The sequence below is a fragment of the Phoca vitulina genome, unplaced genomic scaffold, assembly GCF_004348235.1.
Source record: "Phoca vitulina isolate PV1807 unplaced genomic scaffold, GSC_HSeal_1.0 scaffold85, whole genome shotgun sequence".
Classification (NCBI taxonomy): domain Eukaryota; kingdom Metazoa; phylum Chordata; class Mammalia; order Carnivora; family Phocidae; genus Phoca; species Phoca vitulina.
In genome coordinates this window covers 3,700,305-3,728,159 of record NW_022589788.1, presented here as the reverse complement: position 1 = coordinate 3,728,159, position 27,855 = coordinate 3,700,305, and the positions used below count along the sequence as shown (strand labels likewise).

The 27,855-nt window shown below is 56.2% G+C and overlaps 1 protein-coding gene across 1 annotated transcript in view; it reads left to right on the top strand.

Moving 5' to 3' along the window:
* Positions 1-27,855, top strand: part of SORCS2 (sortilin related VPS10 domain containing receptor 2) — a 448,684-nt gene that overhangs the window by 356,275 nt on the left and 64,554 nt on the right. Inside the window, exons 5-6 of the mRNA XM_032395519.1 lie at positions 16,112-16,276; positions 26,847-26,920. Coding sequence (XP_032251410.1) covers positions 16,112-16,276; positions 26,847-26,920 — 239 coding nt within the window. The remainder of the gene's footprint in view (positions 1-16,111; positions 16,277-26,846; positions 26,921-27,855) is intronic.

The window sequence follows — 27,855 nt, the reverse complement described above, 5'->3', positions numbered from 1 at the left end:
CCTCCCTGGCTGTGTTTCTGGGGATGAGTCTTTTAAGCTCAGTTTCCTTACCTGTAAGAGGGGGAGGATTATGCTTACTCTGTGTTGCCCACTGTCCTTCCGTTCTGTCTCATCTTCTCAGCTGGGACTTTCCCTCTGGGGTTCACAGCTATGAGGGTGGGATGTTCACCAATCCCTGGTTTTCCCCCTCTCCTCATGACCCTACCCAGTCCCATAGCTTCACATACCCCGGACACACCCCAGTTAACCTGCCAGCCCTGCTGTCCCCCTCAACTCCACACTCTGGTCTCCTGCTGTCCCCGAGATGCCGGGAAGTCATTACTAAAGGGCATCTCAGAGGCATCATGCTGCACTCAGAACTCTCCAGAGGGAGGCACCACGCCCAGGCAGGCTGAAAGCCTAGAGGTCACCCTTGACCCCACATCAAGGGCACCAGCAAGTTCTGTTCTGCTACATCCCAACCACACCACCCTTGTGCCCGATCAGCACCCCGGTCCAGCCACCCCACGTCCTCGTGGTACGTCCCAGCAGGTACTTCTCTTCAAATAGCCTAGAAGCCTTCTGGCCAGCAAAACCTGCCCTGGACTGGCCACCTCTTCAGTCCGTGCCCAGGACAGGAGGGAAAGTCTCCTGTGGGAGGGCCTCCTGTCCTGCCGTCGGTGTTAGCCATCCAGAAGTCCCAGCTCAGGCCCCGGGGGTGTGGACTGTGGAGAGGTGGCTCTCCCTACTTGGACACTAGTGTCCCCAACAATAAAGTAAGGCATTTGGACTCAGTGACTGCCCTCCCTGCTCCACGTCCTGATGAGGAACCATCTGGTGTGCTCTCCCTGCCTGCTCTCCTAAGGGGCATCTAGAAGCTCTGCCAAGAACAAGTGTCAGTCTGCTACTCATGTCCCATAATGCACTTGTGTTAGGGGCGCTTTTAGGATCGTAATTGTGTGTGTGTGTACGTGTGGATGTGTGTGTGTGTGTACGTGTGTGTGATTTAAAGCACCTCAGGATATTGCACCATGAGAAGTGGTCTTGGCCCGGATTTTGTCAGCCCTCCCCCCACCAGGCCCAGACACTCCGTTCCCCCCCACTTTGGAAGCAGGGCTGCATCTGTAGGACTCTCTCACCAGCTCCTGGTCCTCTTCCTCCTCTTCTGTGTCCTGGGCTGGGGAACCACTGGGCATTTCTCAACCCTGGTACCTCTTTTCCTGCTAAAAGTTTTGCTCCTGCTGGAGAAGAACAATACAGGGTCACCTGCTTGCCCAGATCAACCCCCTCCCACAACGTCACTATTGATTGTTTTCCTTGGTCTTAAAAATAGGGCACAAATGGCCCTTGTTTTTGCTGAGAACAGAGTTTTGCTTTATTACATGGCATGGCTCACTGTGTGGCTGCTAGTCTCCAATGGACCAAGGTGTTCACAGTGGGTCCTCATCCTTTCCCACAGTGCACACTATGGACTCCTACCTGCCATGTCCAGACCCTGGGGACACGGAGTGGCTGAGACAGCCAGAGCCCCTGCTCTTCAGGAGCTTCCCGCTGCCTGGGGAGATGGCTGCTTGGAGAAAATGAAGCAGCCTGAGGTCAGGTGCCCCAGAAGCAGAGCCTGAGGCAAGGATTTGGTGCAGCTGATGTGCTGAGGGTAAACACTCAGGAGGAGCCTGAGGGAAGAAGCAGCCAAGGAAGGACATGCTCTCAGGCAGACTCAGACCTAGGCCTGATCTGCAGCAAGTTCAGGAGCACAAACCAGAGTTGCCCTCTTTGAGGCAAGGAGGCCAGCCTACCCCACCCCCATGGAGCACTGACCATGGACCACCAGGGGAGGGTATAACTTCCTGGGTGAGGGGCTCCTGTCAGCTGAGGCAATTTTCTGGGAAAGGGGTCAGCTGTGAGATGTTGGTGGCCGGGGCCGACGGTAGAAGGGGCTGGTACTCACCACAATTTCAGCCTTGAGGCAAAGGCACCCCCAGCCTGGCGTGTGTTACAGGTGCTTGACGCTGCTGACGAAGCTGGGCTCGTCTTGGTTTCCGTAGGTTGGCCTGCAGATTGGCAGAAGAAAAGTTATTTGCTCTCTTCTTACAGATTGGACATGGCAGGCCTGGGGGTCGGTAAGCGGAAGGACCTGGGCTGAGGGTCCCAAGGCAGGGGTCTCTTCCTCACTGCTTTGCTGCCGTCTCCCACCTGGGCAGGCAGGCAGATCAGTCTCCCCGGCTCTCCTGCTTCTCGCTCCCGGGGATTCCAGACCGTCCTGAGGCGCCCACCTCCAGCCATCCCTCCCCTGTCTCCCTGTCTGCCACCCCCCTCGTTAATTCACCACCAAGAGGCAGTAGCCAGCAGAGAGGGGGTGGTGCCTGGCTGTGAATAAGACGGGCACAGAGATCGGGGTCCCATCCAGCTCTGGCTGCGTGAGGTGGGGGCTCCCGGGTCCTTGGTGACCCTCAGGCATGTCCCCTATTGGGTGCAGTTCTGTCTGCCCTGGGCAGTGTGGCCAGGCCTGGAAGGGGTGTGGGCAGGCTGCCCAGCCCAGCCCCAGCCCAGACCCAGCCCGTGGGCTGCACTTGGTTAACAGGAGCAACAGGAGCAGAGGGATTTTTCCTTGGTCTCCAGAAGCCTTCCTTTGACCCTCTTGCCTCTCATTTGCAAAATACAGGGTGTGTGTGTGTGTGTGTGTGTGTGTTGAGGGGGGTGGTGATTGGATAAAATCAAAGGTGGTGAAATATGTTCTTTAACATCAAATCCTTTTGCCAAACAATCTTATATAGAAACCCAATCAATACATCAGATCAAAGAAAGCCTGCACTAGCCTGTCCATCGCAAGCTCGGCCTCCTACAAGCTGACAGACTTTTGGGCAGGGTGTTCACCTCTCAGGAAAGTGGGGGTAACCACAGAATAGCCTCTCGGGAGGAGCCAGTGAGTGAGCACGCACAGAGCACTCAGAGCAGCGTCTGCCCTCCGTGAGTGCCCCCCGAACGCACGGTATTCCTATTACTGTTGTTTCTGTTCGTTATTGTTACTACCACGGTCAATGTCATCGCCGTGATGACCGGCTGGCCTGGTGAGTTCTGCACATATTCACATCTGCACGAGGTCACAGCAATCTGTGCGTTATTAATCAGTGCATCAGGGACGGTGTGGGAGTTTAATGGCGTTCTGGTCTGAGTAGGGTCCAGAAATACCCCTGTCCTGTCCCAGGTGCAGCCCCTCACCCAGGTCGGCTCCCAAGGGGGACAGAGCCGCCATCGAGGAAAGCCAGGGACCACCACCAGTGCTCCTCGCCAGGCTGCAGGGGCCGCTTCCACCTGAGGCTTGGTAGAAGGGAGAGGCCAGAGGGAGGAGCGGGGGGAGGGGGGGTGGTGCCCCCACTCCTTCTCCAAGGGTGGGATCCAGGCTCCAGGGACCACTGAACTGAGTCAAGGTCACACTGCTGTATGCGCATGGCCAGAAGTCAGTGGAGGTCTGCCAGATTCCAAAGCCCTTTTTTCTGTGCCTTGCAGAGTTGAGCTTGTTATAAAGAAAAATACTGATGCTGTCTGTGAGGTAGGGAGCCCCTCGTCACTAGAGGTATCCAAGGGACACTGTTGCAGCAATGCCAGCATCAGAAGTGTGCTGGCCTGGCTGGCACCAGCTGAAGCTCTGCAACTGGCCGGCCACCTATTTCTGGGTGTCACTGTCTTGAGTGACAGGAGACGGCTGGACCTGCCCCGCTCCACCTCTCCAGCCCCACCTTCTCCTTGGTCTGTGCCTGTGGGAGGGGGGACAGGCCTCCACTGTGAGTGCTGTGGGGGTGGGGTCCTGGCCGCCTGCATGCTGGGTGCTTGTCCATACTTCTCCATCTGGAAGCATCCACACTGATGGTCCTCACTGGAAACCAGAGCCTCGGTTCACACTGGTCTCCATGTGACCGCCGAGAGCCCTTGGGAAATCTCCTACTCCAGAGCTCTTTCCCCAAGAACTTTAATTAAATCATCATTCATTTTTGGTGGAAGGATGAGAAGGAATTGACAGAGGAGACTACTCGTCTCTCCCATTATCGCTGTGTGTTTGTTCAGTTCCCCACCACTTAGGAGGCGTCTGTGCCGACCCTAGGGCTACTCCCTGACCCTAAGGAGTAGACGCCACAGGACTCACTGGTGACTGATGGCACGTGGCTAAGAAGACAGAAAGAAGGGATGGAAAAGCCCTTACCATCCTTCACACCATCCTTCCCCAGGGACACCAGTCCCCCACCTTTGATGATCACACCAGTCCCCCACCTTTGACGGTCAGTGATGCCCAGGGACACCAGTCCCCCACCTTTGATGATCACACCAGTCCCCCACCTTTGACGGTCAGTGATGCTCGGGGACACCAGTCCCCCTCCTCTGATGGTCAGTGATGCCCGGGGACACCAGTTCCCCACCGTTGATGGTCAGTGATGCCCGGGACACCAGTCCCCCACCTCTGCTGGTCAGTGATGCCCGGGGACACCAGTGCCCGCCTTTGATGATCAGTGATGCCCGGGGACACCAGTTCCCCACCTCTGATGATCAGTGATGCCCGGGGACACCAGTTCCCCACCTCTGATGATCAGTGATGCCTGGGGACACCCAGCCCCCCACCTTTGATGATCAGTGATGCCCGGGGACCCTTGTCCCCCACCTTTGACAGTTAGTAGCACTGCCACTGGCCGGTGGCTTCCCTGGCAATGTCCTCTCTGGTCCTCCTCTCACCTTCCTGCTCACTCCTCAGTCTCCACAGGCTCTTCTCCAGCACCGGGAGGCACCAGGCCCATTTGGTTTACTGCTTTCCTCCCAGTACTGCAGGCAAGAGCCAGACACCCCTCCAGACTCCCAGCTGCCTCACCCAGCGGACATCCAGTCCTGCTACCTCCACCATCCTTACGTCTGCAGCCCTCTCGCCTGCCACGGCCCCCTCATCCTCCCGCTGGATCTGGCCCGTCTCACTCTCTCCTTGGTCTTACCAGTACCTCGTAGACAGACCCCCAAATTGTTAAATGTTGGGCCCTCGTTAGGGTTCATGATTGTCTGTTTATGTGTGTCTTTGGTCATGGTGTCACCACAAGACTGTGGGCTCCAGGAAGCCGGGGACAATGAGGCTGCCCCCACTCTGTCCCCAGCACGAGCTGACATGGGTTCCGTGGACGCCCGAGTGAACAGTGACGGGAAAAGCACTCTGCACCCCTTACGCCTCTCTGCAGGTGCAAGGAAGAGCCTGGACACCTTGGCGGTAGCCTGTCTCCAGCTCACCACCCGCGTGTGGTTACTGCCCTCCCTGGGTATTCTTGCTTCATCCATCAACAGGGGCCACGATAGTAAATACCTCATTGGAGGGTTGTTCAACTATGTATAGAGCATTCAGTGTAGTTCCCGGTATACAGTAAGTGCTCAATACATGCTACGTATGAGCACGTTATGACCCATGCTGTTATCTACTCTATATAACGCAGAAGCGTTTCAATCAGGTGAGCCGTGATTCAAGGTGATGTCAGCTACGAGACCTTGCCGGGGCTTGCCAGGAGAGAATTCGGGTTCCTCACCAAGATGAGGCCTGTCTGTTCCCTCCTTACTTGCTTCTGTGACCACAGAATGTCAACAGTCCTCACACTGATGACCGTGGCCTTGACCACCCGCTGTAGACATGGGTTCATGTCAGACATTCACCTCCAGGGAAGGTGAGGAGAGTGACGGCTAGTTGACTCTCATGTGACGTTTTCACCCACCTGACCAGCGCATGCAATACTATCTTGGTCTCTGTTCTCAAATGTTTTGAGAGAAAGCCTCCAGAGATCCCACAGTTACTTCCGAAAGCCACCATCTTTCCTCGGGAGGCTGCCGGGTCGCCGCTGAAGAGGCGTGGCAGATACTGACATACGTCCTCTAGCTGCTGTTCAATTAGGGGGCAGATGAATGAACAACTTGTTCACAGATCTAATCGTACATAGTTAATACAGCCGTCCTGATAAAAGACAATCTTTCAGAACCAGTCACTCCAGAGAATTAGCCGTCTGCCACACTCCGCCCCAGCAAGCAGGCTTTTAGCTTTGTCTGCAAAATATCTTTAGACAGCCAAACAAAACACAATTAGAGCATGTTCACTCCAAAGCCTCTGTGTGAGCCCCTTTAGAGAACAGAGCTCATCAATAATTATGGGGGAGGGGCCGAAGGGGCCTCTCATTTCACAAATGTGGCAGACAAGATTATTAATAGATGAAGGCTATAAAATAGTGGTGATGAGCTATTTTTTATGGCCTGAAATATGTTTGCCTTATCTAGTTACTATCGATCAGACGCAAGATATTCCAAGTCAGCCTCTGGCCAAAGGGAAAAGGTCTGCCTCTCTGTTAAATTTACAAATGTTCTCGGGGACATTTCCTGGCATGTGAGTGATTGTCGGGCCAGTAATTAAGCCCGAGCCCGCGCTTTCCTGACAATCCATTCCATAACTGTGTTTGTGTGGACGTTTTCCTAAATTGTGCTGGATGCCCGTCAGCTCGAGTGTTGACACGGAGGCAGGTGGAGGTGGCCAGAGTGGGGGCTCGGTCCAGTGTCACGGCTCTCAGGCTGTGTGGGCCTGAGCAGGTCCTTTCCCCCTCTTTGCTTCTGGGTGTTGTCTATAAAATAGAGACAGAAACGTCCCCCACCTCGTCGCTCTTGTAACAGAAAAATGAGAAGCCATGTGCCGGGGCCAAGTTCAGAGCCACTTTGGGGTCTTAGCAAGACCCCTGGATGCTGATAGGTAAGGGCTGAGAAGTCCCAAGACCTGGGCTGGAGCCTACTGAGCAAACTTTCTTTCTTTTTTTTTTTTTTTATTATTATTTATTTATTTATTTATTTGAGAGAGAGAGTGAGAGAGAGAGAGAGCACAAGAGGGGGGAGCGGGAGAGGGAGAAGCAGACTCCCCGCTGAGCAGGGAGCCCGATGCGGGACTCGATCCCGGGACTCCAGGATCATGACCTGAGCCGAAGGCAGTCGCTTAACCAACTGAGCCACCCAGGCGCCCTACTGAGCAAACTTTCTGACAAGACAGTGTCTGGAAGTAGGGCCTGCCGTGGGTTGGCCTGAGGAAAAGGGAACGAGGTCAGCTCCTTATAGTGGGTGGAATAGTTCCAGATACTTCTGAGGGTCAGGGCTGGTCCCGAAGCACTTGGGACATCTGAGCAGGGACTGGGAGGCTGACAGCTGGTGGGGGAACTGCGGGCGGGGGTCGGAAGGCTCAGTCCCAGGAGGCGGGGTTGGGGGGGGCTCAGAAGGGCTGCTATCAGCACACACACCACGCCTCCCTCCCTCATCTGTTAAACATTTTCCAGAAATGAGATTTCAGTATATTTGGTCAAGAGTGTTCAGCACCTGTCGGCTGAGCACCTGCCATGTGCCAGGTGGGGGCTTGGGATTCAGCAGTAAGCAAGATGGAGGATGTGTTCCCGATAGCGTGGTCTCGGGGGGGGGCGGGGGGCATGGGGGGGGGACACAGAATGTGAAGGGGGGGCATGGGACCTGGTTGGGGAGCATGGAAAGGCTCTGGGAGCGATGGCTGGTGACACCTTGATTATGTCTAATCCGCTGAACCGTATGCCCAAAGGGTTAAAATGGTAAGTTTTGTGTTATGTATCTTTGCCACAATTAAAAAAATGATACTATAAATGGATGTTTTCAGAGAGTGTTAATAATTGTTTTTAAGACCACAGAGAACATTGGCGTCAGGGCCCGTTTAGGTGCATGTCCAGGAAGGGTCCCCCATGCCCCCAGAAGGTGGTCTCTGAGCTGAGGGACTGCCCTGTTGTCAGGAAAGCGCCCCTCAGAGCGGGAGCCCCAACAGGAAGAGCCTGGGGCCAGCAGGGCTGAGTGAGGGAGGGCTGGGGTCTGGGCCTAGGCTACACACCCACGGGAGGTGGGCAGGCAGAGGTGCGGGGCAGGAATCGGGAGGGGGCTCCCCTGTTGGCCTGCAGGCGCTTGCCTCTCCTGCTGCCTCACCCCCTCCTCATGGGCTCCTCTTGGCAGGGCTCCCCATCCCCACCCCAGCTCAGCACTTGGGTCACTCCCAGGACCCCCAGCCCATGTGACTTCCAAATACCTGCCCCCAGTGCAGATTTCCAGGGAGCTGAGCTCACCCTAGATGTCCAACCCCTGCACCCCTTCCTCCACCAGGTGTCCCTCAGGAACCGCCGCCCCAGCATGAGGCTCCAACAGGCCATACCCCTGTCTGCCCTAAGCCAGCTCTTCGTTTCATGCCGTCCCCTCCATCAGCTGGGCCAGAAGCTTGGGCGAGTTCCCACATTTCCCCATTCTGTTCATTCTGCACCGAACCCACTGAACTCCCGGCTCAGCCGTGTGCTGGAATCTGCCCTCTCCTCTGCGACGTCACGGGGCTGTCTCACCCGGATGACCTTCATGGCCTCCACGTCAGCCTCTGGTCTGCCCCAGGCCTCAGCCTACACTGCAGTGGGAGGGAAGACGACCAAGGGCATCTGGGCAAAGAGGGAAGCATTCTAAAGCTGAGCGGAAGTTTGGGGGACTGGAGGCCATTCACGAGGGCGGGAACTCAGGCCATGTGATGATGAGGTCAGCAGGGTGAGGTCATGGGACAGGGTCGTGAATGCCATCCCAGGAGCGACACTGAAGGGTTTCCAGCAGGCTTGCGTTTGTGTAAACTCAGATTATCCTTGACTTTTCCAATGATAGATCTTTCTGGTTTAAGAAAGCATAAAATAATGATCAGCCCTTGGGTATTTCTCCAACACCTTCAAATAGTGTACCTAATTTGGGATCTCTGCACAGAAGAGATTACTGCCTCCAATTTAAGGTCCAGGAGAGTGACTCGCCCAAGGTCATGGAACACAGAGATGGCAGAACCACCTCAGAGTCAGGCTCTGTGTCCTGTGACCTCTTCTGTGCTGCTGGTTACCCACACCAAAACCATCGTATGAAGTGATTAGCTCCAGCGACTCTGGGTAGCTGATCCAATTGCGTGCTGAATATCCCAGCAGGATGCATCCATCCACAAGAGTGCGACTCTGGGCAGGAGAGTTATTTTTGCTCATCATGACTCACACAGTCGTGTGTGAGATGCTCTGCACCGCTTCTAATTTAAGACTGGAGGGTGGATGCCGCTGTACTTGTTTGTCTCGGCTGTCTGCCTCTCTTGGTGTCAAAGCCAAGTTTTCTGTGTCCCTCGCTGGGCACATCTGTCTGGCCAGGAATAGACCAGGTAATTGGGTTTTAAATAGGTAAATGCAGATGACACGGATCCTGGGGGCCGGGGTGGGGACCCTTTTAGGGATAAACTTGGGGAAGGGCAGACTAAAATAAAAAGTCCTCTCCTGGTTGGAGTTCTGAATGGAAACCAGAGATCTGTTGCACGTTCAAAGGGAGCTCTAGCAGAGGCGAGGAATAGTTTCTGGATGCTGTTTGTTTCCCTTTTTAAACTCGGAGCTTTGAGAGCTGTGATGTTCGAGACTGCCTCAGCCAGGCAGGCTGGGAGGTTGGCACCACCTTTCGGAGGAGAGGAGCCGGGAGCCCTGCAGCCACAAGTCTTGGCCCAGGGAAGGCGACCTGGCGCCTGAGTGGGGCGGGGCCCCACGCGGTTCCCACGGGCGGGGATGGTTCAGGCGGGCAGGTCCAAACCGGAGTCCAGGCCAGCGGAGATGTGTAGAAGGGTCAGATAAGGGCGTCTGGGCCCCCAGATTCAGGTAGGTCTCCTGACCGGGTGGAGAGGGAGACATGAGTCCCGCGTCAGGATGGCACACGGTCTACCCTGTCTTCTCGGAGCGTCTTTCTGCATGTGGCCCACTCCGACCCATCCCCACCGGGATCCTGCAGTGCATCTCCTGTAGAAACTTCCAGAAGGCTCTTGTCTACTCCAGTCCAACCTAGGGGAGGGCTCCCCACCTCAGGGGTTGCCTGCTTCAGCGTACCCCTCACACCATTAAACGCCTTCTGCTGTCTTCTGTGAGCTCCCCCACCGGCACGGGTCCTGGGGGGCTTGTTTCCCTGCTGGGGTCTGATGTGCAGCTCAATGAGTCAGTTAATGCTTTATAAGAATAAGACCAAGAGTGTGGGCCAAAGGGAAGAAGGAATGGATGAAGAAGGTCAGAAAGCCCCCCTGCCCCTCCCTTCACATGGACAGAAGTCCATCCTCAAAGCCCTGGGTGGACCTGCAGACCTCCGGAAGCTACTCCTGGTAGCCCTTGAAGGTGGGAGGGTGTCTCTAGACCTCCCAAGTGCATCCCCCTGGGAACCCTGGTGTTTGCTGCTGCTTCCTGGGCAGGGGCAGTTGGGTCGCTGGCCATGATGTGTGCTAGGGGTGCGGGCGGGGGATGTCGGGAGAGAGGAGGCCATGGACCCCGGCCGGCAGTGTGACCTTCCACAAGGCACTTGGCCTCTCTGGCCGTGCCCCAGCCCACACCCCAGAGAGAGAGGGGTCATTCCCCCCGGGGCAGCTTCTCTGCCCTCTGCCCACATCTGTCCTGGGGTCTTACAGTGCAGGGGGCCATACGCTTCCTGCCCCTCGCACCACCACCTATGACCTGCCTCAACAATGTGACCCTGACTCACAGCGGTGCTTGGAGAACTTCTGTGACAATAAACCGAGTTGTTCTGTATGGTGTGCTCCCACATGTTCGGGATGCTCATTGTGTCCCAGGCACTGGGCGAAGTCTGCTACACACTTTGTGCATTGACTCTTCTGGTTACCTCTGCCACGGGGATTCCCCTCTACAGAGGAGGAAACGGCAGCCCAGAGAGGTGAGGTAACTTTCCCAAGGCTGCACAGCTCACAGCTCGCGGGGGCAACTGAGGCCTCGAAGCCCAGCTCTGCGTGCCCCCAGAGCCGGCACTGTCCCTCGCCCCCCTGTGCTTGTGTCGTGACCTCGCCGGACTCCTGGTGCTGTCATCAGTGTTCTCCCCACCCTGCGGAGCATCGTCAGAGTGGCTGCCGAGTGGCGCCATGAGCCATAGAATCCCGGGAAGGATGTGGCGAGGGATGTGGGTCAGCCAGCGTGCTCAGAGGCCCAGAGCTGGTGGGCTCAGAGCTGAGAACCAGCAGGAGCTATGGCCTAAAGCAGGTGTCCAGCGGCAGGGCGCTCGGGGCTCACCAGGGACTTCGACAAAGTACAGATTTTGACCCGGGTGGGGCGGAGGCACCACACTTCCAGCAGCCTCCCTGACGCTGGGGCTCTAGGTCCCCGAGTTTATTAGCTGAGTTGCTTTGGGATGATGGGGGTGGGCTTCAGGGGTGTGCGACCCACACCTAGTGCTTGCTGTAATGGTTGCCTGCGCCGTGTTGAAATTCTTAATTCTTTTTGAGCACTGAGCCCTGCATTTGGGGCCCCGCAGGCTACACGGCCAGTCCTGGGACCCACGCTCAAAGGGGCTGGCCGCTAGTCCTCTGAACCTGTCCCATATTTCTCTCCAACACGTGGCCTCTGATTTCAAAACACCCAGCCTCGTGGGCCCCCGGAACCCAGTGCAGATACCATATGCTGGCCCGGAATAGTACGCAGTAAAAATACACCATTGGAAATAGTCTGGTTCCCAATTTGGAAGAACAATCTGCCAGCCTCCACTCAGCACAGTGCTAATTGATTTGTTTTCTTTGCTCCAATAATCCTTTCCTTGTCAGCACTTTTTCGTCCCCCATCTTTCCTGGCTTACTTGTCCCACTCTGAGGCCTAAAATAGCCCCCGATCCAGATTGCTGGGCCCCCGGCCAGAATGACTTCCTTGGCTTCTTGTTTCTCCACCGTGGTGCCACTGCAGGGGGGGCCTTGGCCATCATGGAGGGCTGGGATGGAGAGGCGACCCCGTACCTGGAACCCTAATTCTGTGTGGGAGTAGCACCAACGCTTGTTTATTGGGACGTGGTACCCAGTCGGTGCCAGGCCCTGTGCTCTGGGCTGGAGGCATGGCCGTGACAAAGACACAGGCCTTGCCTGGAGGGGGAGGCGGACTCCCAAAGAGAACACTAAGAGTGTTGGGCTGGCGCAGATGAATGCACAAGATGCTAGAGGAAGGGGCGGAGGACGTATTGGAATAACTCTGTTGGAGGACATGTATCATGGAGGGCTTCCTGGAGGCGGTGACGTTTGAAATGAGCCTCAGTGGATGAGGAGGTATTTGACAAGCAGATAAAGAGGGGAAGGGCATCCCAACATAAAAACAGGATAAATTCATACTGGAGGCACCTGCAAAATTAAATGAGAAATATTCAGCTTTGTGGAAGCGGCCCAGAATTGGGGGCTCCGAACATTTTTAAGAAGCTGCTTTAAGTTCATCACATGTGGATTTTGTATCATTTTGAAATTGTAAACTCTGATTCTGAATTATCTGCGATGAGGTTGGGGTTGTCTTGGTCCCGCCGCGCATTCTAGCTAGAGGGAACCGTGCACGAAAAGGCGGTCAAGATGTGAACAGTCTCGGTGAGCTGGAGAAACACAGCAGGGCTCTATATGGCTGAGATATGGAGCCTGAGGAGGGGGCGAGAGGCGGGGCAGGGACCCCACCCTCCGGTCATGCTGTCCTCTCTGAATGAAACACCCTCCCCTGGGTCTGCCAGTCAAATTTCCATCCATTTTTCAAGGCTCATCTGGGGGCCACCTCCTCTAGGAAGCCCTCCTTTTGGCCCTTTCCCCCCGGCTCTGCTGCCACAAAGCCGTGTGCACACCTAAATCTTTGCTTGACTCTGTGGTTTTAGTAACTATGGAAGAATGAATGAATGAATGAGTCTTCACTGATGTATGAAGCTCTGAGTAATGGAGAGAAGTGAATGAGATTTGTTATGACGTCCAGTCTCCAGGCTTCTTACATATCCCTAGGAATATTTTCCTCCCAAAGGAGAAGAGTGAACGAGCAATTCCTTTCGGAATCACAGATTGAGATGGACTTACTTATTCATTCATGCGCGCAAGCATTCAGTCAGTATCCCTCAGGCGGGATTAACGCACAGCGCCACGTCAAGCCTGGACTGTATGCTGGCGGAAAAACAGGAGTTAAGTCGCTATCGTGCGCTCAAGGGCACAAGCTACTGGGGGAGGTGGGTAAGTCAATAGTTGCAGCCTAAGAACATTTAGAAATTATCATCAAGAGAAAGCATTTTGATGAGTGACATTTGGGCTTCCCTGGCCGGATGGCCCTGAGGAGCATGGCGTCGGGGTGGCTGCCCTGGGGTGGGGCACAGAGTCTGGCCTGCGTGTTTGGGCAGATGTCGAGTGGACCAAGCTGTCTCCAGTACGATGTGTGAGAAATCTGGGCAATCTGTTTCATTCCTCCTGATTATCCAGGGAGGCCAGGTGCAGCGCAGAACAACATTTAGAAATAGAAGCAGAGTGTTATGGCAAGGAGAACGCAGGAGCCAGAAAGAGCCCCCACTAGCCAGAGCTGGAGCATTTGGGCAACGAAATAACAGAACAGCCTTGAATTACAACTCAAAGTCTAACATAAATATGCATGAGTTCATAGTGACGTATATAAGTGATTGAGTCAGTAAGTGCGGGAGAAGAGACCAGTCTCGCATGCAGAAGAGTTCACGAGAACGCTCGCAGCTCCAAGGCCCTCAAGGAGGGGAGCCGCCCTCCCCACCGCAGGTGTGGGCTGTGCGTGGGGCTGTCCTCCGTGGGGACAGCGTGGACGCGGGGAGCAAAGGAGTGCCGTTCCAGTGGGGAGCCCTGACCGGCACCACGCGGCCAGCGAGCCCAGCACCGGGGCTGGAGTCTCCCCTCGATGGTGTGCTCTCTGGACCCGCTGCGGTGAGGAGGGTCCTCACCTCCGTGCCCTTTCTTCCCGAAACCCATGACCTCGGTGTCACCACGAGGAAAGCGTAGATAAGCCAAAATCCAGGGGCAGTCTGCAAAATACGCGACCAGAACTCCTCAACACTGTCAAGGTCAAGAAAAACAAGGCATGTCGGAGAAAGTCACAGCCCAGAAGCCTCAGGGGACGGGACACCTGAATGTCATGTGGGGTCCTGGATGGGGTCCCGGACCGGGAAAAGCCGCTCGTGGAACGTAGCGCGTAGCTCAGACCATACCCACGCGTGGATGCTGGCCCCTTAGCTGTACAAACGGGAGATATCCTAGCCGAGGAGTCTGCGCCGGGGGTTATGGGACTCTGTACTATCTTTGCAACTTTTCTGTAAATTTAAAATTCTTCTAAACTACAACATTTATTTAAAATAAGAAAATCAATGACTTCTAACTCCACCACTTAAAACCAACCACTATTAACGTCCTCCGTGTTTCCTTCCGTTCATTTTTTCAAAATTGAGCTGTAATTGACGTATAGCATTACCTGTTTCGGGTGTACGGCATCACGATTCGGTATTTGTATTTATGGTGGAATGAGCGCCGCCGTACGTCTGGTTACCCTCCGCCACCACACGCCCTTACAGCGATGCTCTCTCGTGATGAGATCGTTCGGGATCCTCTCTCTCAGCAGCGTTCGGACATGCAGTCCAGTGTGTCACCACTCTGGGCACCCTGCAGCCCGTGACCCGCTCACTTTGTATCGGGCAGTTTGGGCCCTTCTGACCCCCTTCACGCCTCGCCTACCCGCCGCCGGCACCACCAACCCGTTCTCTGCATCTGTGAGCTCAGGCTTTGCTTTTGTTTGGAAGATTCTACCTGTAAGTGCGATCACGGGGTATTTGTCTTTCTCTGACTTCACTCACTGGGCATGACGCCCTCAAGGTCTGTCCCTGTGGTCGCAAGTGACGGGGTTTCCTTTTATCTTATGGCTGAATAGTCATCCCTCCACTCTTATTTCTCTGCACCCCCGCTGACACAATCACGCTTACTTTTATACAGTAACCATTGACAAAATTGTCATATGCTTCCTTAGGATTTTGTTCACAGAAAATACATAGTTGCTCCTAAGTTTGCACTCGCTACTTTTCATGCGTGGGTAAGCTCCCTTGCCATGAAACATCCGGGGAAGGGTTTACATGAAGCGGGCTCCCTGGCCGTTCTTGGCCCCTCCACTTCTCCTGTGTGGAAACCATACCCAGAGGGACACCTCCCACACAGCCTCCTCTACCTTCCGGGAGCACGGCTGCCGAGGGTCAGGCTCTGGGGGCGCCCTGCCCTTCTCCTTCAGACCCTGGGTTGGCTGGCACGGGCAGGATCCGTGCCGGAGACCAGTTAACCTGCTCACAGGGCTCCTCAGGGTTCCCTGGAAAGAGCACATCAGATTCTCATTTGTAAAGACAGGAGCTTGTGCAGCTTATTGATTTATGTCCCGTGTGCTTCATCGTCTTCTAGAGGAATGTTGAGATGTGGGAAGCCCATTGCGCTGGGGCATCCGCAAGAAGGGGGCTCAGTGCCCCACAGTCTCCCCCCCTCCCCCCGGGAAAGCTGGGCTCGTCTTGGGCCGGGCTGGTCCCACCCCCCTACCCTGCCAGCACCCCTCCCTGCATGGACTCCCTCTTAGATCCAGACCCTGGCTCCATCTGCGTGGTGTGTGACCTCAGGCAGTTTGCTTCCCCTCTCTGTGCCTCAGTTTCCCGACCTCTCCGTGGGCACCTTGTCTGCCACTTTCCAGGATGATCTCATCCTGAGATGGTTAACTTGATCCCATCTGTGAACATCCTGTTTCTAAGTGAGGTCACCTTCACGGGTACCAGGGTGAGGATGTGGGGACATGGTGTCTTTCTGGGGGACCCCGTTACACTCCCACGGTGGCCTCTAAGGCCTCACAGAACTGGACCCACTGCTACTTCTCCAGTCCTTCCCCCCCCTTGGCCACCTCACATCCGAGGTCCAGCCCTGGTGCCCACTGTTCTGGGTCGCCTCCCACCTGGTCCAGTGCTTGCGGCCCCCACCCCGACCTCCCCCGCACCCTGCTTTGTCTCCATGGGCCGCCGGGCCGCCACACGATGGCGGACGCACTGACTTGTCTTGTGCTGCCCCCACAGAATGGATCATTCACAGCAGAAAAACCCAGCTCGTGGTCAGGGCCTCGCTGTGTGGACAGTGCCCAGCATGGGGAAATAGTTGTGGAGTGAGTGAATGAATGACTGGTTAGCATGAGTGGGCAGGGGCGGGGTGGGGAGGGGGTGGCCCCGCAGTTCTTGCTGCCCCCTCCATAGCCTTGTGCAGAGTGGAGGCTCATGTCTCCCCTGCTTTGTGTTTCAGATCGTCCTGGTGAGCTCCTCGCTCAGCGACCGGGACCAGAGTCTGTTCCTCAGCACAGACGAGGGGGCCACCTTCCAGAAGCAGCTCATCCCCTTCTCGGTGGAAACGCTGATTTTCCACCCCAAGGAGGAGGACAAGGTCCTGGCCTACACCAAGGAGAGCAAGGTAAGCAGGCCCGGGGCTGGTGTCTGGGCCCGAGGCGTCCACCATGGCTCTGTTGGGTGGGGTCATGGGGAAATGCAGGCTGCTCATCACGGGGTCCCAGGAGCCCTTCGCCCCGAGGCCTGGTGGTCTGGGCGCCACCATCAGCCGCGCGGTGTGGGAACTGAGTGGGCAGCGGTGAGAGGTGCACTTGGCATAAATAAGCACGTAAGACAGGATTGAAAAACAGGAGGTTCATTAGGGCTTTTCCTCTTGGCCTCCCCTTTGGATGCACCAGCCATAAGGCCTTCCTCCACTTCCAGAATATTCCACACACCCTCCCACGCCGGGCCTTGCCAGCATGGGATGCTTTTCCTTTCTGCCAGCCTGGGATGCTTTTCCACTTCACTAGGAGTGACTTGTCCTTCAGATCCATGTCCATGTCCTCTCCTCTGGGAACTGTGTCACCAGGGCCCCACAGGAACCCAAGGGCCCCGCCACAGGGTGATCGAGAGAACGTGGTGGAGGGTTCTTTCCAGGCCCAGGGGGTAGGAGAGCCCGGGGCTGGCACCGGCAGGTGCTGAGGGCTGGGGAGGAGGGTGCGGCAGGGCGCGGAGAGCGCTGGAGGACGAAGGGCTGCCCTAGCTGCCCTGGAGGCCAGGATCTGTTTCCTGTAGAGCTCTAGCCAGTGACCACAGGGGCTCCATGACTGGCCACTCCAGAAGTGTGGTCTCCCACAGTTTGGGCGATCAGAAGTCCAAAATCAGTTTTGCTGGATCAGAATCGAGGCATCGGCAAGGGACACGCTCCCTCTGGAGGCTCCAGGGGGGACCTGGCCTTTTCCAGCTTCTGGTGTCCGGGCAGCTTGTGAAGGAGCCTCTCCAGTCGGCAAGGGCTGTGCCTTCCTCTGTGTCTCTGCTCTGTGTTCACAGAGTGTGAGTGTGTGTGAGTGTGTGAGTGTGTGTGTGTGTGTGTGAGAAATCAGAGAAATTGCTCTCTGCGCCCCCCGGGGGATCCAGGACCGTCTTCCCGTCCAAAGATCTTCACTGAATCCCGTCTGCCTTTGCCCTATAAGGGTCGCTTGCACAGGTTTGGGGACCGGGACGTGGCTGCCTTCTGGGGGCCACGTTTCAGCCTACCGTCGTGCCCAATAGGAGGTGCAGCCCCTGGAGTCTCCAGAAGGGGCCCAGAAGGAGGCCTGGCCTGGGACGGGGAACCCAGCCAAAGTGGGGTTGGGCAGTGGATGCCATCCTCACAGGCCAGCCCCCAGGGAGGAGAAGGGCGAAGAAGGGTGGAGAAAGACAGGGCATGGTCCAGAGGCAAACAGAAGCTGTCCGCTTCAAGGTCTTCCTCTGCACCCCCAGGTCTGCTTGGGCCCCCTGTTCCACACTCCTCGGCATCCCAGCACCTCTCTTTCCCAGGGCTGATCCCAGTGTGCTTATAGATCTGTGACATTATTTGATTATGTCTGCTCCCTGCACACATGCTCTGGGTAAGCTCCTTGAGGGCAGGGACTCTTCTTAGTTTGTACAGCATTTCATCATCTCAAGTTCCTGGCTGGCGATATTTGTTGGATGGATGGATGGGGAGGTGGGGATGGATGGATGGGTGGGTGCCTCTCAAGTTCCTGGCTGATGATATTTGTTGGATGGATGGACGGGGAGGTGAGGATGGATGGATGGGTGGGTGGGTGATGGATGGGGGCTAGGGTGATGGATGAATAGATAGATGGGTGCCAGTCGGTTGGATCAGTTGGTGACGAATGATGGATTTCTCCCACGAGGGATCACCTAGGTCAAATGCCTCCAAATGCAGACTTCTGGCTGGTCTGAGCCATGGCTCGCTGTAGGACCTGGCCTCCTTGCCAAGGTCTGGTCCTCGCTGACTGGCGTCCCCGGGTTCCCCCGGCCCCAGGGACCACCTCTTTGCTCCGAGCGCCTTCCTTTGGGACAGCATGTGCTTCTGGGTATTAATAGCACTACTTAGCCTTCCATGTAATTAGACTAAAGCACAATCATGGAGACTTATTTTCCTGCAGAAATTGACTGCATTGCAATTGCTCTTTAATTTATGATGCCCTGAAAAATTAATGGAGCTGAAATCTCGGTTATTTTCCTTGGTTCTTTCCTGTGACTCTAAGGAAAGAAAAAGGGGAGGAAAAATGGTTTCGTGGTAGTTATGAAAGGAATGAGGAATTTAAGGGAAATTAATAATGGACAATAGGGCCTTGGGTTTTTTTTTTTTTTTAGGGTTTTATGGTTTTCAAAGCTCTCTAACTTCGAAGAAGCGGGATGGTGTGGTGGCACCGCACCGGCTCTCGATTCCCACAGACCCAGTGTGTTAGGCTGGCATCTGCTCACCTGAGTAACACACAGCCCCAGACCTCAGTGACGCCCAGCAACAAGCGTTATTGCTGGTTCTCAGGCCTGTGAGTTGGCTAGGGTTCTTCCACGTGCTGCTGGGACAGGCTATGCACGGCTCCTGGCCAATGGTAGGGTTCAGGTCTCCACGCCTCTCTTGTTCTGGAACCTGAGGTCCCCGGGGGACAGGCTGTTCTCATGATGGAGGGCGGAGGCCCCAGGGTGGGGAGGGGGGCAGGGAAAACCACCCCAGTAGAGTTGGCATGTCTGCTTTGACCTGGATCACACACTGTAGGCCAAGGCAAGTCACCTGCCAAAGTCAGAGTCAACAGGGATGGACACCAGTATTCCGTTGGGAAGGACTTGCTGACTGGGGCAGAGGCAGACGTTCCCCTCCGCTTTCCTCCCAGGTGCCTGCCCCTTCCCCCAGCAAACACTCTGTCCTCCCACCCTCAGACCTCCCTGTCCCCCTGCTTTCACTTCCCCCCTTCACCGGGCCATTGTAGCTTGGGGTGCTCTGAGGCTACCTTACTCAGAGCCTGGGCAGCCTTCCCAGGTGAGACCCCGATGCGGTGGTTTTTCTTTCAAGGCTCAGCAAACTGCTGGGGTCCTGGGATCAAAAGGATGTGAGAGCCGAGCGGTCCCTTCCCACACCAGCTCTCTGGGGACCACTGGCGCCAAACTGACCTGCTGGTTTCCTGTGCTCGTCCCTGGGGCCTGCTTGCAAGCACGGCCCTGGACACTTACCTCTAACACTGTTATGTGTTACTCTGCTCGCCATCAAGAACCTCCTCTGTTTCCCAGCACTGTGAGAAATTAATCTGAGCCTGGGACTGCCTTCCAGAAACTTAGTAGGGAAGAAAAGACACCTTGGATGACCAATCTGGGAAGCCTTCCTAGAGGAGGGGGTTTGAGAGAGGTGTAGAGAATGGATCGGGAAGTACATTTACTTTTTAACACAACTTCAGAACAGTAGAGAAGATTGCACAAGCGATTAGAGAAAACCGAACACTCGCAATCCTCCAGCCTAAGTAAAACTGTGTTTGCGTTTATCCGCGGTGACACAAAGTAGAGTGGCTGTCAAGGCAGGGAGGGGGTGGGGGGCCGGCAAGGGTTCCCCTAAGAAGGGGCGGGCAGAGGTGTTGGTTCACAGCGGCTGCCCTGAAGGTCAGTCAGTAGCTGAGGATTCCCCACAGGGCTCCAGACGTCAATGCCCCGCCTCCTCCCTGACCTCAGACTTCAGAATTGGGCAGGAATTGGGCAGAAATCGGGCTTCTCTGAGTAACAGAACAATCTCGTGAGCCAGGAGAATCTTACACCTCAGTGTGTGTTCCTGTTTGCCCTGATCCTTGTCTGACAGAGCTCAGGGCAGGAACGAGACTCCATGCTGGATAATTTAAGCAGAAGAAGGATTTAGCCTGGGGCACTGGGTGTTCTCTAAATTGTCCAGGGTCTAGGGGAGGGACTTCAGGCTGGACCCCCAAGGATCCCTCCCCAGAGACTTAGAGCTCTCCCACCTGGGGAGCCTCTACCTCCCATGTCATGAGGGGCAGGACCGGGAGCCCCGCTGGACTTACCAAGGTCAGGGACACACAGCAGATGTTGAGACCCAGGCATCTGCCTGGCAATGTTCATGGAGCCCGTGGCCGGCCAGTGGGATGCAGGGTCCGGTTGCTGCCTCCACCACAGCCGTCCCTCTAGCCTCCAGAGCTGAGGATGGATGCTGCAGCATGTCGCCGTGACCTTGCTGGCCAGCAGGCATGGCCCTAGGTAGCCACCTTCACCGTCCAAACCTCCCACGAGTACATCTCTGACCCAGAACTCCAGCTGCAAGGGAGTCTGAGCGGGGCTGGATTTTCACTTTCCAGCCTGTGTGCGATGAGGCGCCCTACAGCGAAGGAGGGAAGGATGCTGAGAGCCGACCACCATGCTCAGCACACCGCTGAGAGCCTGGGCCGTTGGCAGAGGACAGCACCTCTAATAATTGCATAAGACCTATCGGCACGCATGTCTGTGAATGACCTTCCTCCGACCTCATCCTGCTGCTTCGCCTTTGTTTCTCCCTTGCTCTGACTTTCGAGCACTTCATCTTTGTGCCAGAGTAGCTCTGGTAGGCCACCTCCACTCCTTTCCTGGACGAGCCACCTGGAGTCAGTCAGCCCTTCCACAAGACATCAGCGTGCGGGGTCCGCTGCAGCAGCTAGGATGTCCCCCATGTGTTTATTCTTGTTTATTTGCTGGTGTTTGTCTTTTATTAAGTGGAAATATTCTATTTCTGCAGCAATTGATGGTGCATTATAAAATCACCTCCCACGAGAGCAAATTGGAAAGGCTCCAGCACGTCCCGGGGTGGGCGTCATCAACGCAAGTACATCAGTGGGGACGGCAGCCATGATGCCATCCATTAGCGCGGAAGTTTTATTACCAGCCTCCCATAAATTGATGGCTGCACACCCATTTTTTATTTGCTTACTATTTGAGGATGGGATCTGTTCTCTCCCGATCTGTAGATGGGTAAATTAAGGCATGAGGTGGAGGGGGTCCTGGCCTGGTCACTCAGATGGCCCAGAGAAAGGACTAGAGGTGACGTGGCATCCTTCCCGGGGGACCCCTCAACCACTGGGGTGTCACACTCAGGTCCACAAGCAAACACTGCGTGGCCTCGAGTGGCTTACTTACCTCTCTGAGCTCCCATTCTTTCATCAGTAAAGGGGCAACGGCCCATCTTATGGTGCATGCACGCGCGTGTGGAATAAGTGAGCAGCCTTTGACAAGCTCTTAGCTCAGTACCTGGCTCCATGAACAGCCATACCTGCTGCTAGGCTCTCCCACTGAGGCCCTTCCAGAGATTCAGTGCCACCAGCTGCTCGAGCCACAGCTATTGATTGAGCACCTACTGCGTACGTGCCAGGCATGACTCCACGTGCTTAGTAAGATGGATGAGTTCCTCGTGCTCCTGAATCTTACGTTGCAGGGGATGAAAACTTTCCAAAAAGCCCCTTTTAAATATTAAAGTGATAATTTCATATCGTGCACCCAGCAGACATGGCCTGGCACCCGTTTTGTAGATAAAGCCTCACCGGCACATAGGCAAGCCCATTCGTTTCCATGTTGTCTCTGGCGGCTTGCTTGTTCCAGGGGCAGAGATGAGTAGTCAGAACAGACACTGCATAGCCTACAAAGCCAGAGATATTTACTGTCTGGCCCTTTCCAGAAAAGTTTGCCAGCCCCTGCCCTAGCATCAGATTTGTCCATCCGTTCGGCACACCCAGCGGCGATCAGTCCGGGGCTAGGCTGGGGGAGAGGTGAGCTGCACAAACTTTTGCAGAGGAGCAGGAAACAAAACCACCAAGACGGGGAAGAAACTAAGCAAACAGCTCTGGGGTTCAGGGGGTGGGAGTTCTCTCAGCAAGTGTGAGGCTGGGGGGTCAGGAGAAGCTCCCAGAGATGCAGGCAGCGGACCTGGGCCTGTGGTAGGGAGGGAGGGAGGACACCAGAGGTGGAGGTGGTAGGAGGTGGGCTTCTGGCATGGGCTGTGTTGTGTCTCCCCCAAAAGCTGTATGTGGAAGTCCTCACCACCCCCCCAGCACCTCGGATGTAACCGTATTTGGAGATGGGGCTTTTAAAGGGGTATTTAAGTTAAAATGGTTCATCTGGATGGGACCTGGTCCATTATGACAGATGTCCTTACAAGAGGAGGAGATCGGGATACAGACACGCACAGAGGGATGACCACATGAGGACACGGGGAGAGCATGGCTGTCTACACCCCAAAGAGGGCAGCCTCAGAGGGAACGAACCTGCCATACCGTGGTCTCAGACTCCCAGGCACCAGGACGGGGAGAGAATAAGGCTTAGGCCTTAAGCACCATCCACGGTGCTTTGTTCTGGTGGCCCTGACACCCACGGTGCTGACAGATGCTCAGCTTCCTTGTGGAGCAAAATCTCATGGTCTTGGGCATTCTCTTTGTGCTGCTGACAGCAGGGCATGGTGGCTTAACACAGGAAACCCCCACGTTTGTTAAGAACAGGGACAACGCTCACTGTTACCACGGGCTCACAAACTCCGGAGTCACAGCCATGCAGCACGACTCTCTCCAGGGTCTGTGGTTGAGTGTCCGGCAGGGACAGCCGTCCTGAGGTGGAGCGTCTTCTCATGGGACACAGTGGTTAGGACGCCATGGTTAGGTGATGTGGTTAGGACGCCATGGTTAGGATGATGTGGTTAGGACGCCACAGTTAGGATGATGTGGTTAGGACGCCACGGTTAGGATGATGTGGTTAGGACACCACGGTTAGGATGCCATGATTAGGACTATGTGGTTAGGATGCCGTGGTTAGGATGCCGTGGTTAGGATGCCGTGGTTAGGATGCYGTGGTTAGGATGCCATGGTTAGGATGCTGTGGTTAGGACGCTGTGGTTAGGATGCTGTGGTTAGGACGCCGTGGTTAGGATGTTGTGGTTAGGATGCCATGGTTAGGATGATGTGGTTAAGACTATGTGGTTAAGATGCCATGGTTAGGACTATGTGGTTAGGACCCCATAGTTAGGATGCTGTGGTTAGGATGCCATGGTTAGGATGCTGTGGTTAGGACACTGTGGTTAGGATGCCATAGTTAGGACTATGTGGTTAGGACACCATGGTTAGGACACCGTGGTTAGGATGCCGTGGTTAGGATGCTGTAGTTAGGATGCCGTGGTTAGGATGAGGATAGCTCACTGAGGTGGGATGCACCAGGTCTTCTTTCTACAGCTGTGGGGAAGAAGGAGCCATGAAGGGAGTCTACCGAGGGTGGTGGAAGAATCCAGAATGTGGGACTTGAACCTGTGGCCTCAGAGGTAGGACGTCTACTAGAAGCCAGGTAGCAAGGACGAGGCCCCAGATGGAGGTGGAAGTGGGCTGAGGAGCGCAGGAGGGTCCTGGAGATGAGGAGCAGAAGCGCCAGGGCTCCCAGTGCCAGGTGGGTGACAGCACTAGGGGGCATATCCTAGGGCACCCCTCCTCCAGGCCAGAGTGGGGCGTACAGCAAAGGGATAGCACTGTAGCCCAGTTATCTCCTGGGCCTTGAGCCCTGACACAGGCTTCTCGACCCAGTGGACTGGGTTCTGAGCCTGGCTCTGCAATACCAGGGCCTCTGAGCATTGACCTTGGCCAAACCTTGACCAAGAGGTGACTTCAGACGGAGTCTTGAACACTGAATGAAGACAAGGAAGGGCATTCCAGCCAGATCGAATGGCAGGTACAGATGCTCAGAGGACCCCATGAGACACATTAGCAACACTGTCACACAGGAGCCCAGACCCGGGCGTGACAGGGACATGGGAGGTATGGGGGGGATATATGGGCCGGGCGGCCCAGGCACCCTGAGTGCCCATGATAGGAGTGTGGGCTTTATCCCAAGGAAGGGCTTATGGCATCCCCTGGAAAGTGGCAGGAGAGTGACGTGGTCAGGTGTGTGTCCCAGAAAGATCCCGGTGGCTGTCTCATGGAGCAAGGGCTGGATGGGAGGGCTGAGGACTGTAGGCAGGAGGCCCAGAGGAGGGGTGCAGGAAGCCACAGAGACACGGGTGGCTCAGCAGGGTGGAGAGGGGTACAGCAGCTATGGGTTAGGTGGAGGACGTTAGCACATTGGGAGCCTGTGACTTACTGGGTGTGGCATTGGGGTGGTGAGGACAGGCCCGGGGTCCTGGCCTTGGGAGCTGGTGGGTGACTGGCACTAGGCAGGGCTGGGGTGGGCTTCCGGGATGGGGGTACCTCTGCCCACACTGAAGGCCAGGACGGCACAGGGCTGACGCTTGAGGAGCCCCAGTTTCCCTTCTGAGATTCCACAAACCCTTCCTTCATGAACAACAGCAGGAATGACACTGTGACCTCACTTGCTCTCCATTACTTGGGGCCCTGATGGGGACAGGCTGGGTCAGATGAAGGCCAGCAGATGTGGGCTCCAATCCAGCGACTGTTGTCATGGTTATTAGACCCACTTCACAGATGGAGACACTGAGGTCCAGTGGCTGGCGTCGGCCTTCCTTCATCCTGAGGTCTGGCCGTGAAATTGCTCTGCTTAACTGACTTATTCTAGACACGTCTTGAGTGCAGAGGAGTACAGGAAGGGGCATTCAAATCACAGAGAATCCAAAGCTGGCCTCTGCCAGCGAACAACCCCGGGCAAATCACTCAGCTGCTCTTAGCTGCCATTCTCGATCTGCAAAACAGGTTGATAAAAGCATCTGATTCACAGAGATGTCATGAGATGGTCTGAGAGGGGACATGCTTGGCCCACGCCCACGCAGTCAGCTCTCAGCAGCTGCCGGGGGTTGATGATGACATCCCTACATGATGCCGACAGGATTCGTGGGGCACATAATTAGTCCAACCGCTTTGCAGTGCATGGGATCAGCGCACACATCCCAGTAGGGCCGGGCTCTGGATCCCTGTTTTAGGAAAGTGGGGGACTGAGGTTTAGGAAGCTCTGGGAAGTCACACAACTGTACTATAGAGTCTCTTGGGAGCCAGGGTTATGGGACCCCATGATCTCTCAAGTCACAGACTCATCCCTGCAAAACATACCATCTTATAGCTGGGGAAACTGAGGCAGGCACAGCAACTGTAAGCCAGGGCTCAGGGGAACCAGGTCTCCTCTGCCCCCAAGCATAGCTGGCCTCTCAGCCCGGGAGTGACAGCGGAGTGTCCCCGCCCAGCCCTGCCTCTGCAATGGAACACTCGGGTCTCTGCTCCATGTGGGACGTGTAGGATTCCTGCGTGCATCCTGCTTCATGGGTGCAGAGATCCCTTAACACCCTCATGGCCCACCCTGCTCTCAGGAGTGGAGTGGGTGCTTCAGCGTTCCCATAAACCCCACCCTCTGACACGGGAGGCTGGCCAAGAAAACTTGGCAAAATCACAAATGAAAGATGCTGGGGACCTCGATTGTAGACCTGCCCACATCCCAGCTTGGGGGGAGGTGGGGGACAGCGTTCGTTCTCACCCCCAGGCTGACTCGGGACAGAGCTGGTGGGAGAGGGGTGGGAGGGACAGACAGGGCTCCTGTGTTCCAGGACCCCCGCCCCCACAAGTGCCTCATCTTACCAGCCACGTGCAGCCTGGCAGGCTCGGCTGGGCCAGATGTGTGCTCTGCAGGGTCCAGTGCGATATGAGGAATGTTTGAGAGTCAGGACAAGCCTTCCTCCTGCAGTCTCTCTCAACCTGGCCTGGTGGGCTTCTTTTATTGCTGGAGTGACACACAATGTTACCTTAGTCTCCAGTGTGCAACACAGTGACTGGGCAAGTCTCTGCATTATGCTATGCCCTCTGCAAGTGTAGCTCTCACCTGTCACCAGGGGACAGTGTCCCAGTACCCCTGACTGTGTCCCCTAAGCTGTGCCTTTCTTCCCCACCAAGGTGGGCGCCCACAGGGAGGGGTGGGGGGCAGGCTGTCATGGCGCTTTTTATGAGCTATTTAACATCACACAGCCCTGTGCCCGGGGACACTGGTGCAGCGAGTGCAGACCCTCCCAGGCTCCCACGGCCCCGCCTCTGGACTCAGCCCGCAGGGGGCTGACCCTGACCCTCCCCAGCCCAGGCCCAGGCCTCCCCAGAGTCTATCCCAGGAGGTGGTAGGAGGAAGGACCTTGCAGGACCCCAGGCTCTGAGCCCCCCAACCCCACCGCCCGCCAATAAGCTTATTGTTTCATCGGGTTTCACTTACAAAACTCAGATTCAAAGACACATATATTAGGAAGTTCAAGTTGGTGGCCACAGAGCGTTAAACCCAAGCACAGGGCCCTTGTGAGCAGAGGCCCCGTGCTCTTGCCGTGACCGCAGACCCCAGGCACCAAGGGCTCTGCTGTTCCTGCGTGGACGTGCTTTCACACTGCCTGCCCTTTGCAGACCCTGCTCCCTCCTTCTCAACACACACCCGGCCTCCAGCCTCCCACACCCCCATCCCTGCCCCCCCCAGCAGCGTGTCGTCAAGTCCCTCCTGGACAGTGGGGCTCGGGGCATCTCCTCTCGGGGGTCTGCCCAGCCGGTGTCTCTCGGTTCCTACCAGCTGGCCTGGGGGCCAGAATGACTCTTTTTGGAACCCCTACGCCTGACCCTCGGCCTCTCGGCCTCTCGGAGGTTGAGTGCGGGGCTTGCCTGGGGCATATTCGTCATCCAGGGGAGATCACCCCTGACTCAGAAGAGGCTCATCCTCAAAGCATGACTTCTGTCTCTCTTCTCTCTGCCCTGAAGCTCTACGTATCATCGGACCTGGGGAAGAAGTGGACACTTCTGCAGGAGCGAGTGACCAAAGACCACATGTTCTGGTGAGAGCCCCCCCCACTGGGGACCCCCAGCCCTGAGGGCTGGGGCTCCCCTCTCCTCCCCACAGCCCCCAGCTCAGGGCTCCCACCTTCTCCTGCCTCTGACCCCAGCCATGGACCTCCTCACCCCAGGGGGACCTCCAGAGTGCTCTTTCCACTCTGCTGAGACTGGAGGAAGTGGTGGAGAGTCGAGGCTTGCTGTCCCTCAGGTCACGTGTGCACCCGTGAACCAGCTGTGCGCCTGACACGGGCGCTGGCCCCTCTCTGAGCCCCCGCTTCCTCCACAGAATGAACAGGTGCCAGTACATCAGGCTGGCACAGTGCCCAGCACACAGTAGGCCCACCACCCGTCTCCCCTCCCCACCTCCCCTGCCTCCCCCTCCTCGCCTCCCCTGCCTCCCCCTCCTCACCACCCCTCCCGCTCCGTCCTCGCCTCCCCTGCCTCTCCCTCTTCACCACCCCTCCCACTCCATCCTCGCCACCCCTGCCTCCCCCTCCTCGCTACCCCTGTCTCCCCTCCTCACCTCCCCTCCTTCTCTCCTCCACACCTGCCCTCCCTCTCTCCTCCACACCTTCCCTCTCTCCTTCTTACCCCTCCCCCTTCCTCCTCCCCACCTCCCCTTCCTCGCCACTCCTGCCCCAGGTCCTAACTCAGCCCCCGACTAGCTGTCCCCCTCCCATGTCCCGTGGCTTCCTCACCCCTGCCTGCCTTGGCCCCGCTCTCCTGCCCTATCCAGTGCCTGGGCTCCCCTCCCACACTTGTGTTATCTCTTGGGAGCCACTCAGTGATCCCTCTGAGCAGTGTTCTAGCCTCATTGCACCAGTGAGGAAACTCTGGTGCTCCAGAAACGTCAGCGGGCTGAGTGGAGCCCGTGGGGGATGAGTACTTGAGGGGCCCGTGGGGGGTGAGTACTTGAGGGGCCCGTGGGGGGTGAGTA